At 34.2% G+C, this 15628-nt stretch overlaps 1 protein-coding gene across 15 annotated transcripts in view; it reads left to right on the top strand.

Moving 5' to 3' along the window:
• The window catches only part of c2cd5 (C2 calcium dependent domain containing 5), a 69721-nt gene that overhangs the window by 45408 nt on the left and 8685 nt on the right, over positions 1-15628 (top strand). For 12 of the 15 annotated variants that reach the window (XM_056479016.1, XM_056479029.1, XM_056479015.1 and 9 more), the window contains 9 exons: positions 1387-1527; positions 1598-1661; positions 2513-2574; positions 2818-2916; positions 3399-3488; positions 5261-5348; positions 5438-5524; positions 7182-7217; positions 7547-7648. In XM_056479016.1, the coding sequence (XP_056334991.1) occupies positions 1387-1527; positions 1598-1661; positions 2513-2574; positions 2818-2916; positions 3399-3488; positions 5261-5348; positions 5438-5524; positions 7182-7217; positions 7547-7648 (769 nt within the window). The remainder of the gene's footprint in view (positions 1-1386; positions 1528-1597; positions 1662-2512; positions 2575-2817; positions 2917-3398; positions 3489-5260; positions 5349-5437; positions 5525-7181; positions 7218-7546; positions 7649-15628) is intronic. The other 3 variants (XM_056479017.1, XM_056479028.1, XM_056479020.1) reach the window with 2 other exon arrangements.

Consider the following 15628-nt stretch of genomic DNA (forward strand, 5'->3'; position numbering starts at 1 on the left):
GAATGAGAATTATGAGTATGGTGGGATTTCATTCCTACCAGTAAATGTGTGTTTCATGTTAATTACGAAAGTGAAAGCATGCTGAAATATTAACGAGAGCTGTTTATCTGTTAGGAAAATTGACTGAAAAATCTGTAATTTTTTTTCCCATATTTTAATCCTATACTTTTTTTGTATTAGGCCTATAGTATCGTTCATTTGTGCACTGATACCTTGAAAGAAATATCATCATGGATCTGCTGTATGATCAGACTGCAGTTTCGGTTTATATGTTATTTCTCTATATAAAGTAAACCTATAATGCATAATTCTAGCCAACGCTTATTTTAAGCTCATAATTAATAATGAAAACAAAGTTATTAAATGTCTTATTCTAATTTGAAAATATCTAATTAAATGTTATCAAAATGACGGGCAGTAGATTAATTGATTCAGTATAAGAAAATCTTACCTCTCTGATTTAAATTTGGTGACTATGTCTGTGGGTGTCACAGTTAAAGTGCACCTTTTGCCTTATAATGTCTCATTTCACATCATCATAAATTAAAACAACCCCATATGACAGCTCAGTGGAATCCGTGGGACTCTGAAATATAAACCCTGAAACTCTGACCAATGTAAGGAGTGTTTACTCGCATGTGAATTGTTTAAACTATTTTTGTCGGTTTACAAACTTCTCACCAAGAACAAAAATTAACATTGTAACGATTTTAATACCTGTTTCAGAACAAAACGATTGTCTACAGGTGTTAATGCACCCTAAAATAATTATTTTATCTTAAACCGTTTTAAATTAATTGTTTAATATTATGTTTTTGATGTAGCTATAAATTCTTACATTTCATTTTTTATTTAAATAAAAAAATGTTTATTTTGTATTTTAGTCTTTTTTTTAAACATACTTTTACAGTGTGTTATTCTGAATGTTGTGAGACCATGTTTTTAATCAGAAATAATTTATTTAAAATGTGAATATGTCTTGTGGAACATGTTTTTTTTACGTGATACCACAGATAAGTGGTATCGATAAAAGTAGTAATACCAATAAAACTTTAATTATACCCATCCCTACTCTTTAGTGTTTGCACTTCCAGCAGTGATTTTAAACCACACTGAACTGAACTAAACTGAACTTTAACTCTGAAAACTGGACTGGCACAGTTTCAATTTACTAGAACTTCTATGTTAAGCTGCTTGAACACCATCTACATTGTACAAGCACTATAGAAATAAAGATGAATTGAATTGACCCATGAAATAGCCATTGAAGCTAATATGGCAATAAACTCTAAATTCTCTCTTTTTATTTATTTTATTTTTGTTTATTTTATCTAAATGTTACACTTAAAAAAACCTGCTAAAATATTTGTCTTATTTTCACTGTAGGAGGTTGTAGAAGAGATCATTGGTTCACCAATCCCTGAGCCTCGTCAAAGGTCTCGTCTTTTTCGTTCTCAATCTGAGAGCTCGGATGAAGTGTCAGAGCTAGACTTATCACATGGGAAGAAGGATGCCTTTGTGTTGGAGGTAAGAAAAGTTGAAATCAGGAGTTAAACAAAGACATTTAGCATGTTTTGATGTTTTAATGCTCTTCTAGATTGATGACACTGACGCTGTCGAAGACATACATGCACTTCTGACTGACTCCCCCACTCCACAAGGTAAACACCTCTATTAGATCAGCATTGTATATTCACCTGCCCATGTCTTTATCTGTTTATTAGAAATAGCATTGATATTAGGGCTGCATGACACTGGAAAAATTTGACATTGGGATATTTTCTTTTGCTGCGATTTATATTGTGATATGGATATCATTTCACCAGATGATTTGAATAGAATTGATTAGATGATCAAGTCTTTTTCTATGCAGTGCATATGCAAAAAATATAATAAATTACAAGCGCACAAAAATATGACAAAGCAAAAAGAAAAGCTAAATAAACAGTGCTTTATAGTTTTCTGGGAGGTCTAACAGTATCCCAAGTGCAGATGTTGAACAATCAAATGTAAAATAACATGATCGTCATTGTATAAATAGAAATATTTAATAATATCTTAATAATAATAATAATATAATAAATAATATAATCATGCGATGTGACTTTTGGAGATACACACATTGTGATATTGATGATCAAATGATATATTGTTCAGCCCTAATTCATACTACATATAATAGCATTCATATATTTAAAACATGCAGTACACAAAATACCTAATTTATGTATTACACAATTCCAGTTACATTTGACTTCCAGTTTTACAATTCACATACTCATTAATGAAATCTACAGCTATTTTGAAGATTAAAAATATTGTGCCATCAACTGATTTTTCTAAATATCTAGTTAGTATAGCACACAAACTATATATTTTATGATGGATGCATGGGTGGATGGATGGGTTGATATAGATGGATGGATAGATAGATAGCTAGCTAGACAGACAGACAGACAGACAGACAGACAGACAGACAGACTCATGTCTCATACTCATGTCTTTCATTCAGGTTTCTACAGCTGCAACACTGAAATCATGCCTGGGATTCAGAACTGGACTTCAGCTATACAGGTGACATTTATCCCAGTTATCCACTATTTACATACATTTCAAGGAGTAGTTTCCCAAGTCATTAGGGAACATGGACGTTTCGGGTGTTTACAATTACACAACAACAGCGGCATTTTCAAGAACTTCCACTTTTTTTAAATGTATGCCTTTTCAGTCCCAAACAGTGATTTTGTGATGTAAACGAACAGGCAAAATGTATACTAAAGCTTGAAAAGAGGATAACATATTTTTGTGTGCCTTCAGATGTTTACCTCTGTGAGGGTGTTTCGCCTTAACAACGCCAACCTGACCAATCAGGGACTGAATAAAATTTTCAGTGACCTCTGTGAGAACCTGCTCAAGGTGAATACATGTTCTATTCAATTTCATATTGACCTTATTCTTTGTGTACGAGCCATTTAAATCTTTTTGGCTTGAGACTTCCGGTCCCATTCACTTCCATTCATCTTTAGACGGTAAAAACAGCTCGTTTCACTTCTTGATGTTGCAAACTGATTTTCTTGCTATATTGTTCTACTTTGTCTGTAAAGTCATGAACACACTTGTTTGTAGAGCAAGTAGTTTGACCGTTTTCTGCCGTTTATTATTCCTAGTTTTTTTTCTCATAGGAAACTGAATCGGAAGTTCTAAAACAATCACAAAAAACGAGCGCACTTTAGTATTGAAGAATAAGGTCTATACTATCATATTATCTAATTTTATATGATATATTTTTTATATCAAGAGATTTCAGTCATGGTCTGATGTGATGACCTAAACCAAGATAAATCATTTGAAAGTTTCAACATCGCTGCTCTAACTAGGTAATTATGCTTGCTCTGTAGAGTTTGTACTTTAAATTGCGGTCGATGGTTCCCTGCTGTCTTTGTCATCTGAACTTCACCGTGGCCATACCTGAAGATGAGCTCATACAGGTGAGAACAAACATGCACTCCTTTTTGTTGTATATTATTAATAACTATTTTGTCTTGTTAGTGTCATTAAACAAATAATAAAGTGATAATTCAGACTTAACATTTATTAAATAGAGCTGTTGCGAAAAATAGTTTGAGAAATTGATTCTGAGATTTTTAAAATGCAGCGCTTTTCTCTCTTGAATGGATTCTTGGCTTAGTTTTTACCAGCAGATGGTGCTTTTCTTTACTGGCAAATTTTTCTTGCATCCAATTCCTTACAAATACCACTAATTTGCTCACATAAAATAATCATTATTAACATTAGGAAAGGTTTAAGCGAAGAGTATTTCATGAGTGTTCATAGTGAGCTGTGTTTACATTAATCTAGTGACATTAATGGTGACTTACATGACTCAGCTGAATGCTCAAGCACTCATCCTTGTTGGACCCACAGCGCCATCTGCTATTCAAAATTAGCCAAGAGCGCTGTCTGCTGTTAAAAACTAGCCTACAGTGCCATCTGCTGTTCAAAAGCAGCCTAGAGCACCATCTAGCTAAGAGTGCCATCCTCTGTTAAAAAACTAGCCAAGAGTGTCGTCAGCTGTTAAAAACTAGTCTAGATCACCATCTGCTGTTCAAAACAAGCATAGATCACCATCTGCTGTTAAAAACTAGCCTACAGCACCATTTGCTGTTCAAACCTAACCTAGAGCACCATCTGCTGTTCAAAACATTTCCGTTCAATAAAGATGCAAATAATATGTGGTGCTCAAATGTGCTTAACAAATATTGTAGCAAGGTGGCCTTGGTCAACCCATGATTAATTCATCCTCACAAACAGCATGGTTTGGATGAGACTCCAAGGTGGCAGGTACTCGGTCAGTTGTAGAGCAGGCGATTGGGCAGCTGAAATGCCGGTGGCGCTGCCTTGATAAGGGCGGAGGGGTGCTGCTATACAGCCCTAACAAAGCATTCCTCTAATACATCTGTGTCTCCCACAGACACAGATACTACTCCAGACAGTAGTGTCTCGCACAATTGAGGCAACTCTGTCCTCAAAGGGTGTAAGTTCACCATCCCCTGTTCGGCCCACACTTTGACAGTGCGCCGCTGTTCTCCTCTTAACCTACACCTTTACATCGGACCATTTCTTTTATAATTCACTCACAGTGCGAAGTTCAGACCCCACTGCATTAACCGCATCAGCTAAACTCTCCCACTCTATTTTTTTTTTTTTTTGTTATTAATTCTGGAGGACAAACTTGCAAATTACACAGTTTTTCTCCGGTCTACCTCCGATAGCAGCACCTCCAATTCACATTCTGAGAAGTTTTTTTTTCTTGCTTGCTTGCTTTTGCCATTGCTTTTTCGTTTGGTTTTGCCACAGTAGAATTTTTACCATATTTATTAGGGGAAAGAGGCAGGGAGGGGTTTTGTGGTCGTGCACGTGTGCTCAGTCTCACGTTAATTCGGATGTACAAAGAGAATATGCGTGGGATTCCTCGTACGCAGTGTTTCATACATCTGAATTTTTTACTGCGTACGCACATTTACAGCTTTGTCCGTACGCAATGTTTTAGTATGAATTCAACGCAAGTCTTCGAACATTAGACCCCTGATGTTTGAAACTAGGCTTACAGCATCATCTGCTGTCAAAAACTAAGCTCCTAATCGATTCAAGAGAAAACCGCAATGCATTTTTAATACCCTCAAAATCGCTTTCTCAAACTATTTTTCACCACAGTGCTACTGTTTATACTTTTTGTTGATCTGTGTTGTTCAATTGTCAGGTTGCAGTGACGGCTGTGGCAATGAGCTTTGACAAAGAGCAGATTCTGGAGAATGGCAAACAAAGTGGGGAGAAGACACTGAGAAAGGGTGAGCATGTAATGTGTGTATGCTCATATAGGACACACACCTCTCTGAAAAACCGATCTTCACTGTCTCATGTTGATTGGTCTTTGCAGCAGTCACAGAAAATGATGACCAGCTTCAATTCAATCTGGAGCTTAATCCTGAAAGCTCTCATGCCAACCCTCTCAGCTCACCCAAAGGTAAACCCCCGTGACAGCTCAATTTAAGTTTTCCAGCTGTCCTTTGGTAGGTTTATTGTTAACCATTATTTTTCTGTGAGTACTAGGTAATAATTTTAATCTTAAAATTAGTACTAACAAATTACATCTCTTGTTCCATCCATCCGTCCATTCATTCATTCATTCATTCATTCATTCATTCATTCATTCATTCATTCATTTATCCATCTATTGTTCAATCATCTTTCCTTTCGTTGTTTCATCCCTTTGTCCATTCATCCATCAATTCCTTCATCTTTTGTCCCATCAATTGTTTCACTCATTAAATAATTAATCGGCCATTCTATCCATCCATTTATTGTTCCATCATCCATCTATTTTTTTATGTTTGTCCAGCCTTCCATCATTCTATTTTTTCATCTAATGTTCCATCCATCTGTCTGTTAAGTCATTGATCTATCATCCATCCATTGTTCTATCTATTGTTTCATTGACTTATATTTGTCCTATCAGTGGTTGCATTCATTCATTCATTAATCTATTATTCCATCAATCCATCCATCTGTTCCATTATCCATTTTTTCTATCATCCCTCCATCTATCCATCTTTTGTTCCAAAATCGAAATTGTTCAAATCCATTGTTGCATCATTTATCCATCCATCCATCCATCCATCCATCCATCCATCATCTCTCCATCCTTCCATTGTTCCATCATTTCTCCATCCATCCATCCATCCATCCATCATTTCATCATCTCTCCATACCTCCATTGTTCCATCATTTCTCCATCTATCCATCATCTCTCCATCCTTCCATTGTTCCATCATTTTTCCATCCATTCATCATTCCATCATCTCTCCATCCCTCCATTGTTCCATCATTTTTCCATCCATTCATCATTCCATCATCTCTCCATCCCTCCATTGTTTCATTATTTCTCCATCCATCCATCCATCATCTCTCCATCCATCCATTGTTGCATCATATCTCTATCCATCCATTGTTCCATATTTTTTCCATCCAGCTATTATTCTATAATCCATCCATCCATCCATCCATCCATCCATCCATCCATCCATCCATCTATCATTCTATCATCTCTCCACCCATCATCCATCCATCCTTGTTTCATCATTTCTCCCTTATTCCATCATCTCTCCATCCATTCATTGTTTAATTTCTCAATCCATCCATCCATCATTCCATCATCTCTCCATTTAACCATTGTTCCATCATTTCTCCATCCATTTATACATCCATCCATCATTTTGCCATCAATCCATATATTTATTCATCTGTTTGTCCATCATCCATTCTGTCAGACATCGATTTTCTCATCCATCCATCCATCTTGTCATCTATCAATTCATCTAGTCATCTATCTATCCATCTATAATCCCATCATTTCTCCTTCCATTCATATATTTTCCATCCATCCGTTCGTCTGTCCATCCATCCGTCCATTCATCAATCCATTTTGTCATCTATTCGTCCGTTCATCAATCCATCTTGTCATCTATTCGTCCATTCATCAATCCATCTTGTCATCTATTCGTCCATTCATCCGTCCATAAATCCATCTTGTCATCTATAAATTTTATAAAAAGGCAAATTATTTTCAGAAAATAATGATAAATAATGTTCTGCTTCTCATTGGTTTCCTGTGTGTTCCTCAGGTCTCTCGGAGGTTGGCAGTCACCCGTCAGCCAGAGGTCAGTAGTTGCTGATTCACTGCTGAGAGTTCTGGAGGCATCAGGGTGTTTTTTTTTTCCCTTTTGATTTCTGCTCCTTTTGTGTGTGACAGTTTAAAGTGCTCCAGCACACACCCCAGCATCATCCATTTTACCCCTTTTTTCTTTTTTATTCCTTTCTTTCTTTCTGTGTCTTGTTTCCTCTTCTCTTTGTCCCTCTTTTGTGTGTCATTGTGTGTCTATGTACATATCCGCGGATTCTGTGACCGCATGTGCACATATTTCTGTGTGTCTGTCTGTGTTTTTGTGTCTGATTGTCCGTCTGTGTATATTTGTGTGTGTGTGTCCAGCCCCCTCAGTTGATTACAGTTCCTTTGCAGACAGATGCAGCTCCTGGATAGAGCAGCTTAGACTGAAAGCTCACACCATAAGACGCGGATCTGTTAAAACAAGTAGGAGCACACGCAAAACTCTCTTTCATACAGACACACTCACACAGACCCTAGTCAGAGTAGACTGCAAAATTGAAAGGGATTTTTATCTTCAAGATCAGCTTTGGCATCGTTTACTGCTTTTATATATGTTATTGTGAACATTTTTGCCACCAAATCAGCATTTTGAAACCTTTCAAAAGAATCATCCGACTCTGAAAACAAAATAAATATTTAAATTGTAATAATAATTTACACTAAGTGACCCTGGACCACAAAATCAGTCTTAAATTGCACAGGTATTTTTTGGGAATAGCCAAAAACACGCTGTATGAATCGAAATTATGGATTTTAATTTAATTTATGGCAAAAATCATTAGTATATAAAATGAAGAATATGTTCCATGAAGACATTTTTGTACTGTAAATATATAAAAGCTCAAGTTTTGATTAGTAATATTCATTGCTAAAAACTTAATTTTGACAACTTTAAAGGTGCTGTAAGTTTTTGTCTCTTCTAAAGCATAAAATACCATAATATGTTTGCAGATATTTAAGAAACATGCTAAGTAAAAATTCTTGTCTATCTGAAAAACAATGCTGAAGTCAGATATTCTGCTTTGAAAATGTGCGCTACGTGTGCATTTCATCCATTCAGTCAGGAAGACTCTCAAAGCATGCGTCTGTGACCGAAATGCAACCTCCGGTGGACAGTAGCAGACTCCGAAATGAGACGCGATTCAGAGTTCTACATGAGGTGGTTATTAATTAGCAAATAATATAAGTATTATGAACATAAACATTAGGTGAGCAGGTTATATTGTAACCCTGTGTCCTAAAAACATTACATGAAAATTTTTGCAGTAATAAGCAATTTGGCTGTTTGCACCAGACAAAACACGATACAAATTTAAATACAGCCATTTAGAAGCACAGAATAGTGCACTGCAAACTTTCAAACGGTTTATTTTATTTTAAGATTTGCGCTAAACTCTGCTGCTGCTTTCAGTAGTATGGCAATAAATATTATGTTAAATGGCATTCAAACTTGCATTATTAGCATTTAACACTGAATAAAGCATATGAGGTTTTCCTGAGATGATTGTTGTTCACCTGTGAGAAATAGAAGTCGTTTCTTAACTATAAATTTCAGGTTATGGTTAGGACAAAAACAGGAAAACAGTTTTAAATCAGCCTTTCGGATCGATAGTCACGCACACTCACGTCAATCTGGCAACCTGTGCTTGCGTTCACTCAACAGAGAAGGAGCCGAGTGAAAATGTGTTTTGATCCAGGAGTGCAATACCTAGTTCAACCACTGAGTGTCAAACTTACATGCTGCACTATTAACCAGGTAAAAAACCCATTGAGATCGAGATCTCATTTACAAGGGTGACCTGGCCAAGAAGTCTGCAGCACACGACTTTATGAAAATAAATAAAATTTTATTAAAAAATAATATAAATAAAGAGTTAATCTTTCAGCAATACCAAATTACAATTTGTTAAAAACACATTCACTGAGTTATTGGATTGTTGTTGTTTGATGTGTAGGATAGAACGAAATGATTTAATCAATAAAATTATAATTTAATAAAATGATGGATTTCAATTTAATTGATCCCAAAAGTCTTTAATATATTAAGTGAAGAATATGTCCCATGAGGACATTTTGCATATTTTCTACTGTAAATATATCGAAACTATATCGAAATTTTGATTAGTAATTCGTTTTGCTATGGTGACACGGTCGCGCAGTGGGTAGCGCTGTCGCCTCACCGCAAGAAGGTCGCTGGTTCGAGCCCCGGCTGGGTCATTTGGCATTTCTATAGGCCTAAATATACGAGCATAAAAAGTGCAAGTCAACAACCATATAATTTTTTTTATAGTCATTTATTAATTTGTTTAATTTAATATTTACTTCACCTAATGAGACTGGTTTGCACAATGCACAATGTTTTCAGCACAAGTCTATTCTTGGTTTAATTTTGGGGACCACCCCTTGGAGATCCTCCTCCATGTTCAGTTGTGGTCTGTATTTATTTTTAATGTATTTGATTGCCATGAAGATGTCAGGAATTTTAACCTGGTGCTATAAAATCTACTGCAGCTGATAATTATAATTGTTTAATAAAATTTATTTGGCTTTTGGAAATCACCAAGCAACATTGTCCCGCGGCTCCCACTTTGGGAACCACTGCTGTAGGTGAATTGGGTAAACTAAATTGACCATAGCGTATATGTGTATCTCCTGGGGGTTGAGCATTGGGCTAACAACTCGCCTCATAAAAACTAGATGTTGCAAAACACCAAAATGGTGTGGCTAAATATTAATTTCGATATAAATGGCCCTGGGAGTAAGTAAATAAGTAATATGTTTTAATTTGGAGAACTTTAAAGGTGAATTTTCTCACTATTTTGATATTTTTGCTTCCTCAGATTTCAGATATTCAAATAGATGTGTCTCGGTCAAGTGTTGTCCTATTTTAACAAACAATACATAAGTGGAAAGCTTATTGATTAATGTGTAAATCTTAATTTAAAAAAAAAATGACTGGTTTTGTGGTACAGGGTCACATATACAAAGTTTTAGACAAATGCAATCAACATGAGCATAAGAGTAATCAAAAACAAACAAAAGCAAAAACACAATCATTCAAAACTGTTCACTTATCTGTAGTGTATGCATACGTTCCCCAGCCCTCCAAAATTAATATTGCTACAGTAAGTGCATTTGATTGAATTAATTTGAAGCCCTAGATCCGTATTTTTTCCAAAAGCTGTGTTTTCAACAATGTTTCGCTGGCAAAGTGATCAAGATAAATGTATATCATTTAATGAAGTATTAATCTCTACGGCCCTGTTTTATTAAAAATAGATATTCTGTGTCATATTTAAGATAGTATCTACTCTGACTACAGTCTAGATGCATCCTTACACACGCACATACTTCCCATGTCCTGCATCCAGAAGCAGACGAGTCTTGCTGCCGTTTTGCTGATCTGATCAAACTTGATTGATCGAGTGTGAAAGTTAAGTGCTAGAGAGGAACTGAATCTTTCTTTCTTTCAGTTGTGTGTCAGTGATTTTATATTAAATCTGTTGTGATGTGTGTGTTTGTGGCTGGAAACCTATCACTGGCTGCCGCTGTCTGTCATCAAGCCCATGCTGAGTCGAATATGATGTGCAAATGCATCATAAGTATGTTTCTGCAGGTTGTACAGTTTAGGGTTGGGCGTTATAACGATGGGTGTTAAATTAATTAAAACATTTTTTAATGTATGATTTTTATGTTGATTATGCATGTAATTATTCATGTAAATTCTAAAATGCGTTTAGTGGAAAATAATCTATATTACCAAAAATCTTTTTTTCACATAAATTCAATACAATGAATTGTGAATGTAAATATCTTATTTTGTTTTATATATATATATATATATATATATATATATATATATATATATATATATATAGTTATAGTATATATATATATATATATATATATATATATATATATATATATATATATATATATATATATATATATATATATATATATATATATATATATATATAGTTGAAGTCAGATTATTAGCCCCCTTTTGATATTTTTTTCATTTTCAAATATTTCCAAAATTATGTTTAACAGAGCAAAAAAAATTTCACAGTGTGTCTGATAATATTTTTCCTTCTAGAAAAAGTCTTATTTGTTTTATTTCGGCTAGAATAACAGCAGTTTTTATTTTTTAAAAAACCATTTTAAGGTCAAAATTATTAGCCTATAGTATATATACACAGTGCTCAGCATAATTGAGTACACCCCATTTTGAAAAAGAATATTTTTATTCATGTATTTTGGTGCATTTAAACAAAACATATTTATTAAACAGACATATTTATTAAAATAATATGTTGCTCACCAAACATATTTAGAAATTGAAAGATATTACAATTAAATTTAAGTAATATATTACAAAAAAAAAAAATAAATTTCTTTCTTTTTTTTGCTTCTCTTGATTTATCCTCTTTGGTAAATTTGTGTATAATATTTTTCTGTAACATACAGTATACGCTTATGTGTACTAGTTTTTGGACCAGATTAGTAAATTATTTTGTCAGATTAGCTCCAGATTTGCCTTCAGTACTGACTAATCTAATATATATGCACAAATTTAATATTGTATAACTTTCTATTAAAAATATGAATTTAAAAGATAGATTTGTGAGGAGTGTACTTGTATATGCTGAGCACTATATATATATATATATATATATATATATATATATATATATATATATATATATATATATATATATATATTTGTATTATTTCCATTTTTAAATTGTAAATGTAACATTTTTATTATTATTATTACTATTGTTATTTATTGCAGAACAATAAAGATAAAAAAGTATCAATTTTCATTATCATTCATGTAATAATTGCAATTAAATACAGAAAGATAATCATTAAAATGTAATTATTAATTATGCAATATTATAGATCTTTAAAAAAAAAACTTGGAGTAAAAATATTGTTTATAATTTTTACTAATTAATTAGTATTAATGGTGATAGTCAGTTAATACTGGTTATATTATTATTATTTATATTATATTCACTATGATTATATAATTATGATATAAATAAATAATAATATTAAGTAATGTAGTTTATTTACACTAGCACTGGAAACTGTAGAATGCTCCAAAGCATGTTTTCCTGGTGCAGAAAATGCAAGGAAATTAATCAAATATATTAAGTAGTCTTGCATTCTATATTTGTCCAGTTATGCTCCATTCAGAAATATTACAATTAACTTTTTATGATTGTTTTTTCAAAATTAAATACTTTGAATTCTTTTAAACTTTAATTTGAAGGATTTTGGCAAAGTGTGAAACAACAGATTGAAAATAAAGGTGATTTAGGATTATTTTGGGCTCAGTTTAATGATGCATTCTAGTATACAAAAAGTAAATATAAAGCTGTATTACCCTTTTATTTCCTCAGTGTCTTTTTGACGGCTTATTGTCTCTCGCCAATTAACATTATTGTTTACAAGTGAAGAATTTTAATCAAATTTTAATTCTAAATTTATTAGCTTCAGAACTAATATTTGTATGAAAAATTAATATTAAAACATTATCAGAGACAGTTGAAACAATTCTGTCCTGATACTTTAAAAAAACACAGTATTCACTGCATTTACATAGCCATCAAAATTATAACACAAATATTCAATCTATATCGCCCAACCCTAGTAGATTCCACTCACTGTCAGTTTCAGAGCTGCATGCACATTAGCGCAGTCCATGAATTAAAGCTTTCAGATTGATGCTATTTGACAGCTCCTCATCCTCTGATTTCTCCAGGCAGATTGAACATGCGTGCATTCGTTCCTTCATTCTTTCTCTCCTCCTCTGTCTCTGTATTTTGCATGGTGTTTATTTGCATGGTTGCTTTTGCTCCGAGGCCAGTTGCACAAAACAAGTTCAACAAACTCTGGCTTGCAGAGTAAGTTTCAAGTTGACAAAACCAGCAGTTGACACAACGCAGTTGAAGTCATATTTATTAGCCCTTCTGAGTTATTAGCCCCCTGTATATTTTTTCCCCGAATTCTTTACCTTTGCAATGATAACAGTGCATAATATTTCACTAGATATTTAACTAAGTTAATTAGGTTAACTAGGCAAGTTGGAGTAATTAGGCAAATCATTGTATAATGATCAGTGTTGGGTAAGTTACTTTTAAAAAGTAATAGATTACAAATTACTGACTACTACTGGAAAATTGTAATCTGATTACATTACTGATTACTTCATGATAAAAGTAATCAGATTACTAATTACTTTACTTTGAAGTTACTTTTAAAACATATAAAATATACATATAAAAATACAAAGTAAACTGCAGCTTTTTCAGTACTTTAATATTCACTGAAAAACATTACAATGGGCTGATCACAGCAGCTTGACATAGTCAAAAGACTTAAAGAGTTTATCCAAAACTTAAAATTCTCTCATTCATTTGTTCCAAACCGGTTTGTCTTTTTTTTTTAACACAAAATAAGACATTTAGAAGAAAACTGGATTCCCGTAATCTTTGACGTCCATAGGATGCAAAAGCACTGCAGTGTTTGGGTGTTCTGTGTTTGTCTGAGGTTATTAGTTTACCGAAATGTGTATATTCCATACAAAGCATGAAGCTGATTGGTCAGTCCTTGTCGTGTGACTCGCGGTTTTCAACTGGAATGCCTGGAAAATGCGACGCAATATGCACTCGGGATATGAACGGCCAGATAAGCAGCTACTCTTCTCTTCACATTCAGAAGATACATTCACTCCCGGTCCTGAACAAAAATTCAATTTAGGCCTAGTTGGACCACCGTGTTTTTGGGCACTGGTGTTCTTTTTGGCGAAGAGTTGTCATGCTTTCTATTTAAGTGCTTAAACAAGTTGCTGCTCGAGTTAAACCCTGTCTAAAGTTCTTTAGAGACTGGACATAGACTGAATTTCACAGCTATATGTTTGTTTTTATGCTCAATGAAATCAAAGTAATGTCTGTATTTCCATTTGAAGAAGCAACCACTCTCGTCAGCAGCCATTTCAGCTCGCGTTCTCCAGCAATTTAAAAGCGAATGCTCATTAACTGCCGTTGCAGCAGAAAACGTGATTTATAGGAAGCATTTTTTTCTTTCAAAAACTATATTTGTAATGTAAGTAACGCAATTATACTGACTTTAGTAACTGTAATCAAATGACACAAATTTAAAATGTAATTCGTTACATTAGTGCGTTCCTCAAAAATGTCATTAGAATACAGTAATGCGTTACGCCCAATTCTGATAACGGTGGTTTGTTCTGTAGACAATTTAATAAAACTGTTGTTTAAGTGGGCTAATAATTTTGACCTTAAAATGTGTTTTAAAAACTTAAAAACTGCTTTTATTCTAGCTGAAATAAACAAAGAAGACTTTCTCCAGAAGAAAAAATATGATAGGAAATATGCCTTGCTCTGTTAAACATCATTTGGGAAATATTTGGAAAAGAAAAAAGATTTTACAGGAGGACGAATAATTTTGAGTTCAACTACCTTTTTACACACTAGTGATTGGTCTAGTTTGGTTGAACCCAGAGTAAGTTGGTAAAATCTAGATCGGATACGCGGCCAGCCGGAAGTGCAATATGCACATCAATATAGCAGCATTTTTATGACACTGTATTACAGTAATTAGTATTTTTACAGTACTGTGACAGTTGGGTTTAGGGTTGGCGTAGTGGTAATTTAATCATTCATTTTTTTTTCGGCTTAGTCCCTTTATTAATCTGGGGACGCCACAGTGGAATGAACCGCCAACTTATCATGCATATGTTTTACGTAGCGGATGCTCTTCTAGCTGCAACCCATCACTGGGAAACACCCATACACTCCCATTCACACACATGCACTATGTGTAGCTTACCCAATTCACCTAAAGTGCATGTCTTTGGACTGTGGGGGAAACCGGAGCACCAGGAGGAAACCCACATGAACACTGAGAGAACATGCAACCCCACACAGAAACTACCCAGCCGAGGCTCGAACCAGCGACCTTCTTGCTGTGAGGCGAACGTGCTACCCACTGCGCAACTGTGCATCCCCTGCATAATTTAATAGATAGCATAAATAATACTCAATACAACTACTGTTTTTAAATTACTGTGACGGTTGGGTTTAGGGCTGGGGTGGGGATAGACGTTAATAAAATACAATTAATGGCAAATTTAATAAATAATACAAATAATTCTCGTTAACTTCTGGCCGCAACCGTATCCAATCTAGCAAGAACCGAGTAAATCTTGCTCTAAAGCATGTTAGTCATGTAATATAAGTTACCATGGCAACAAAACCAAATAAAACCAATCCACTTTCTTGAGCCTGAAAATTCAGAGTTAGCTCAAACTAAACCCAATTTAACTTTGTGCAACAGGCCTCTGCACACACGCAGCTGATCTGCAAC

Source organism: Danio aesculapii, chromosome 18 (assembly GCF_903798145.1).
Source record: "Danio aesculapii chromosome 18, fDanAes4.1, whole genome shotgun sequence".
NCBI classification, from domain to species: domain Eukaryota; kingdom Metazoa; phylum Chordata; class Actinopteri; order Cypriniformes; family Danionidae; genus Danio; species Danio aesculapii.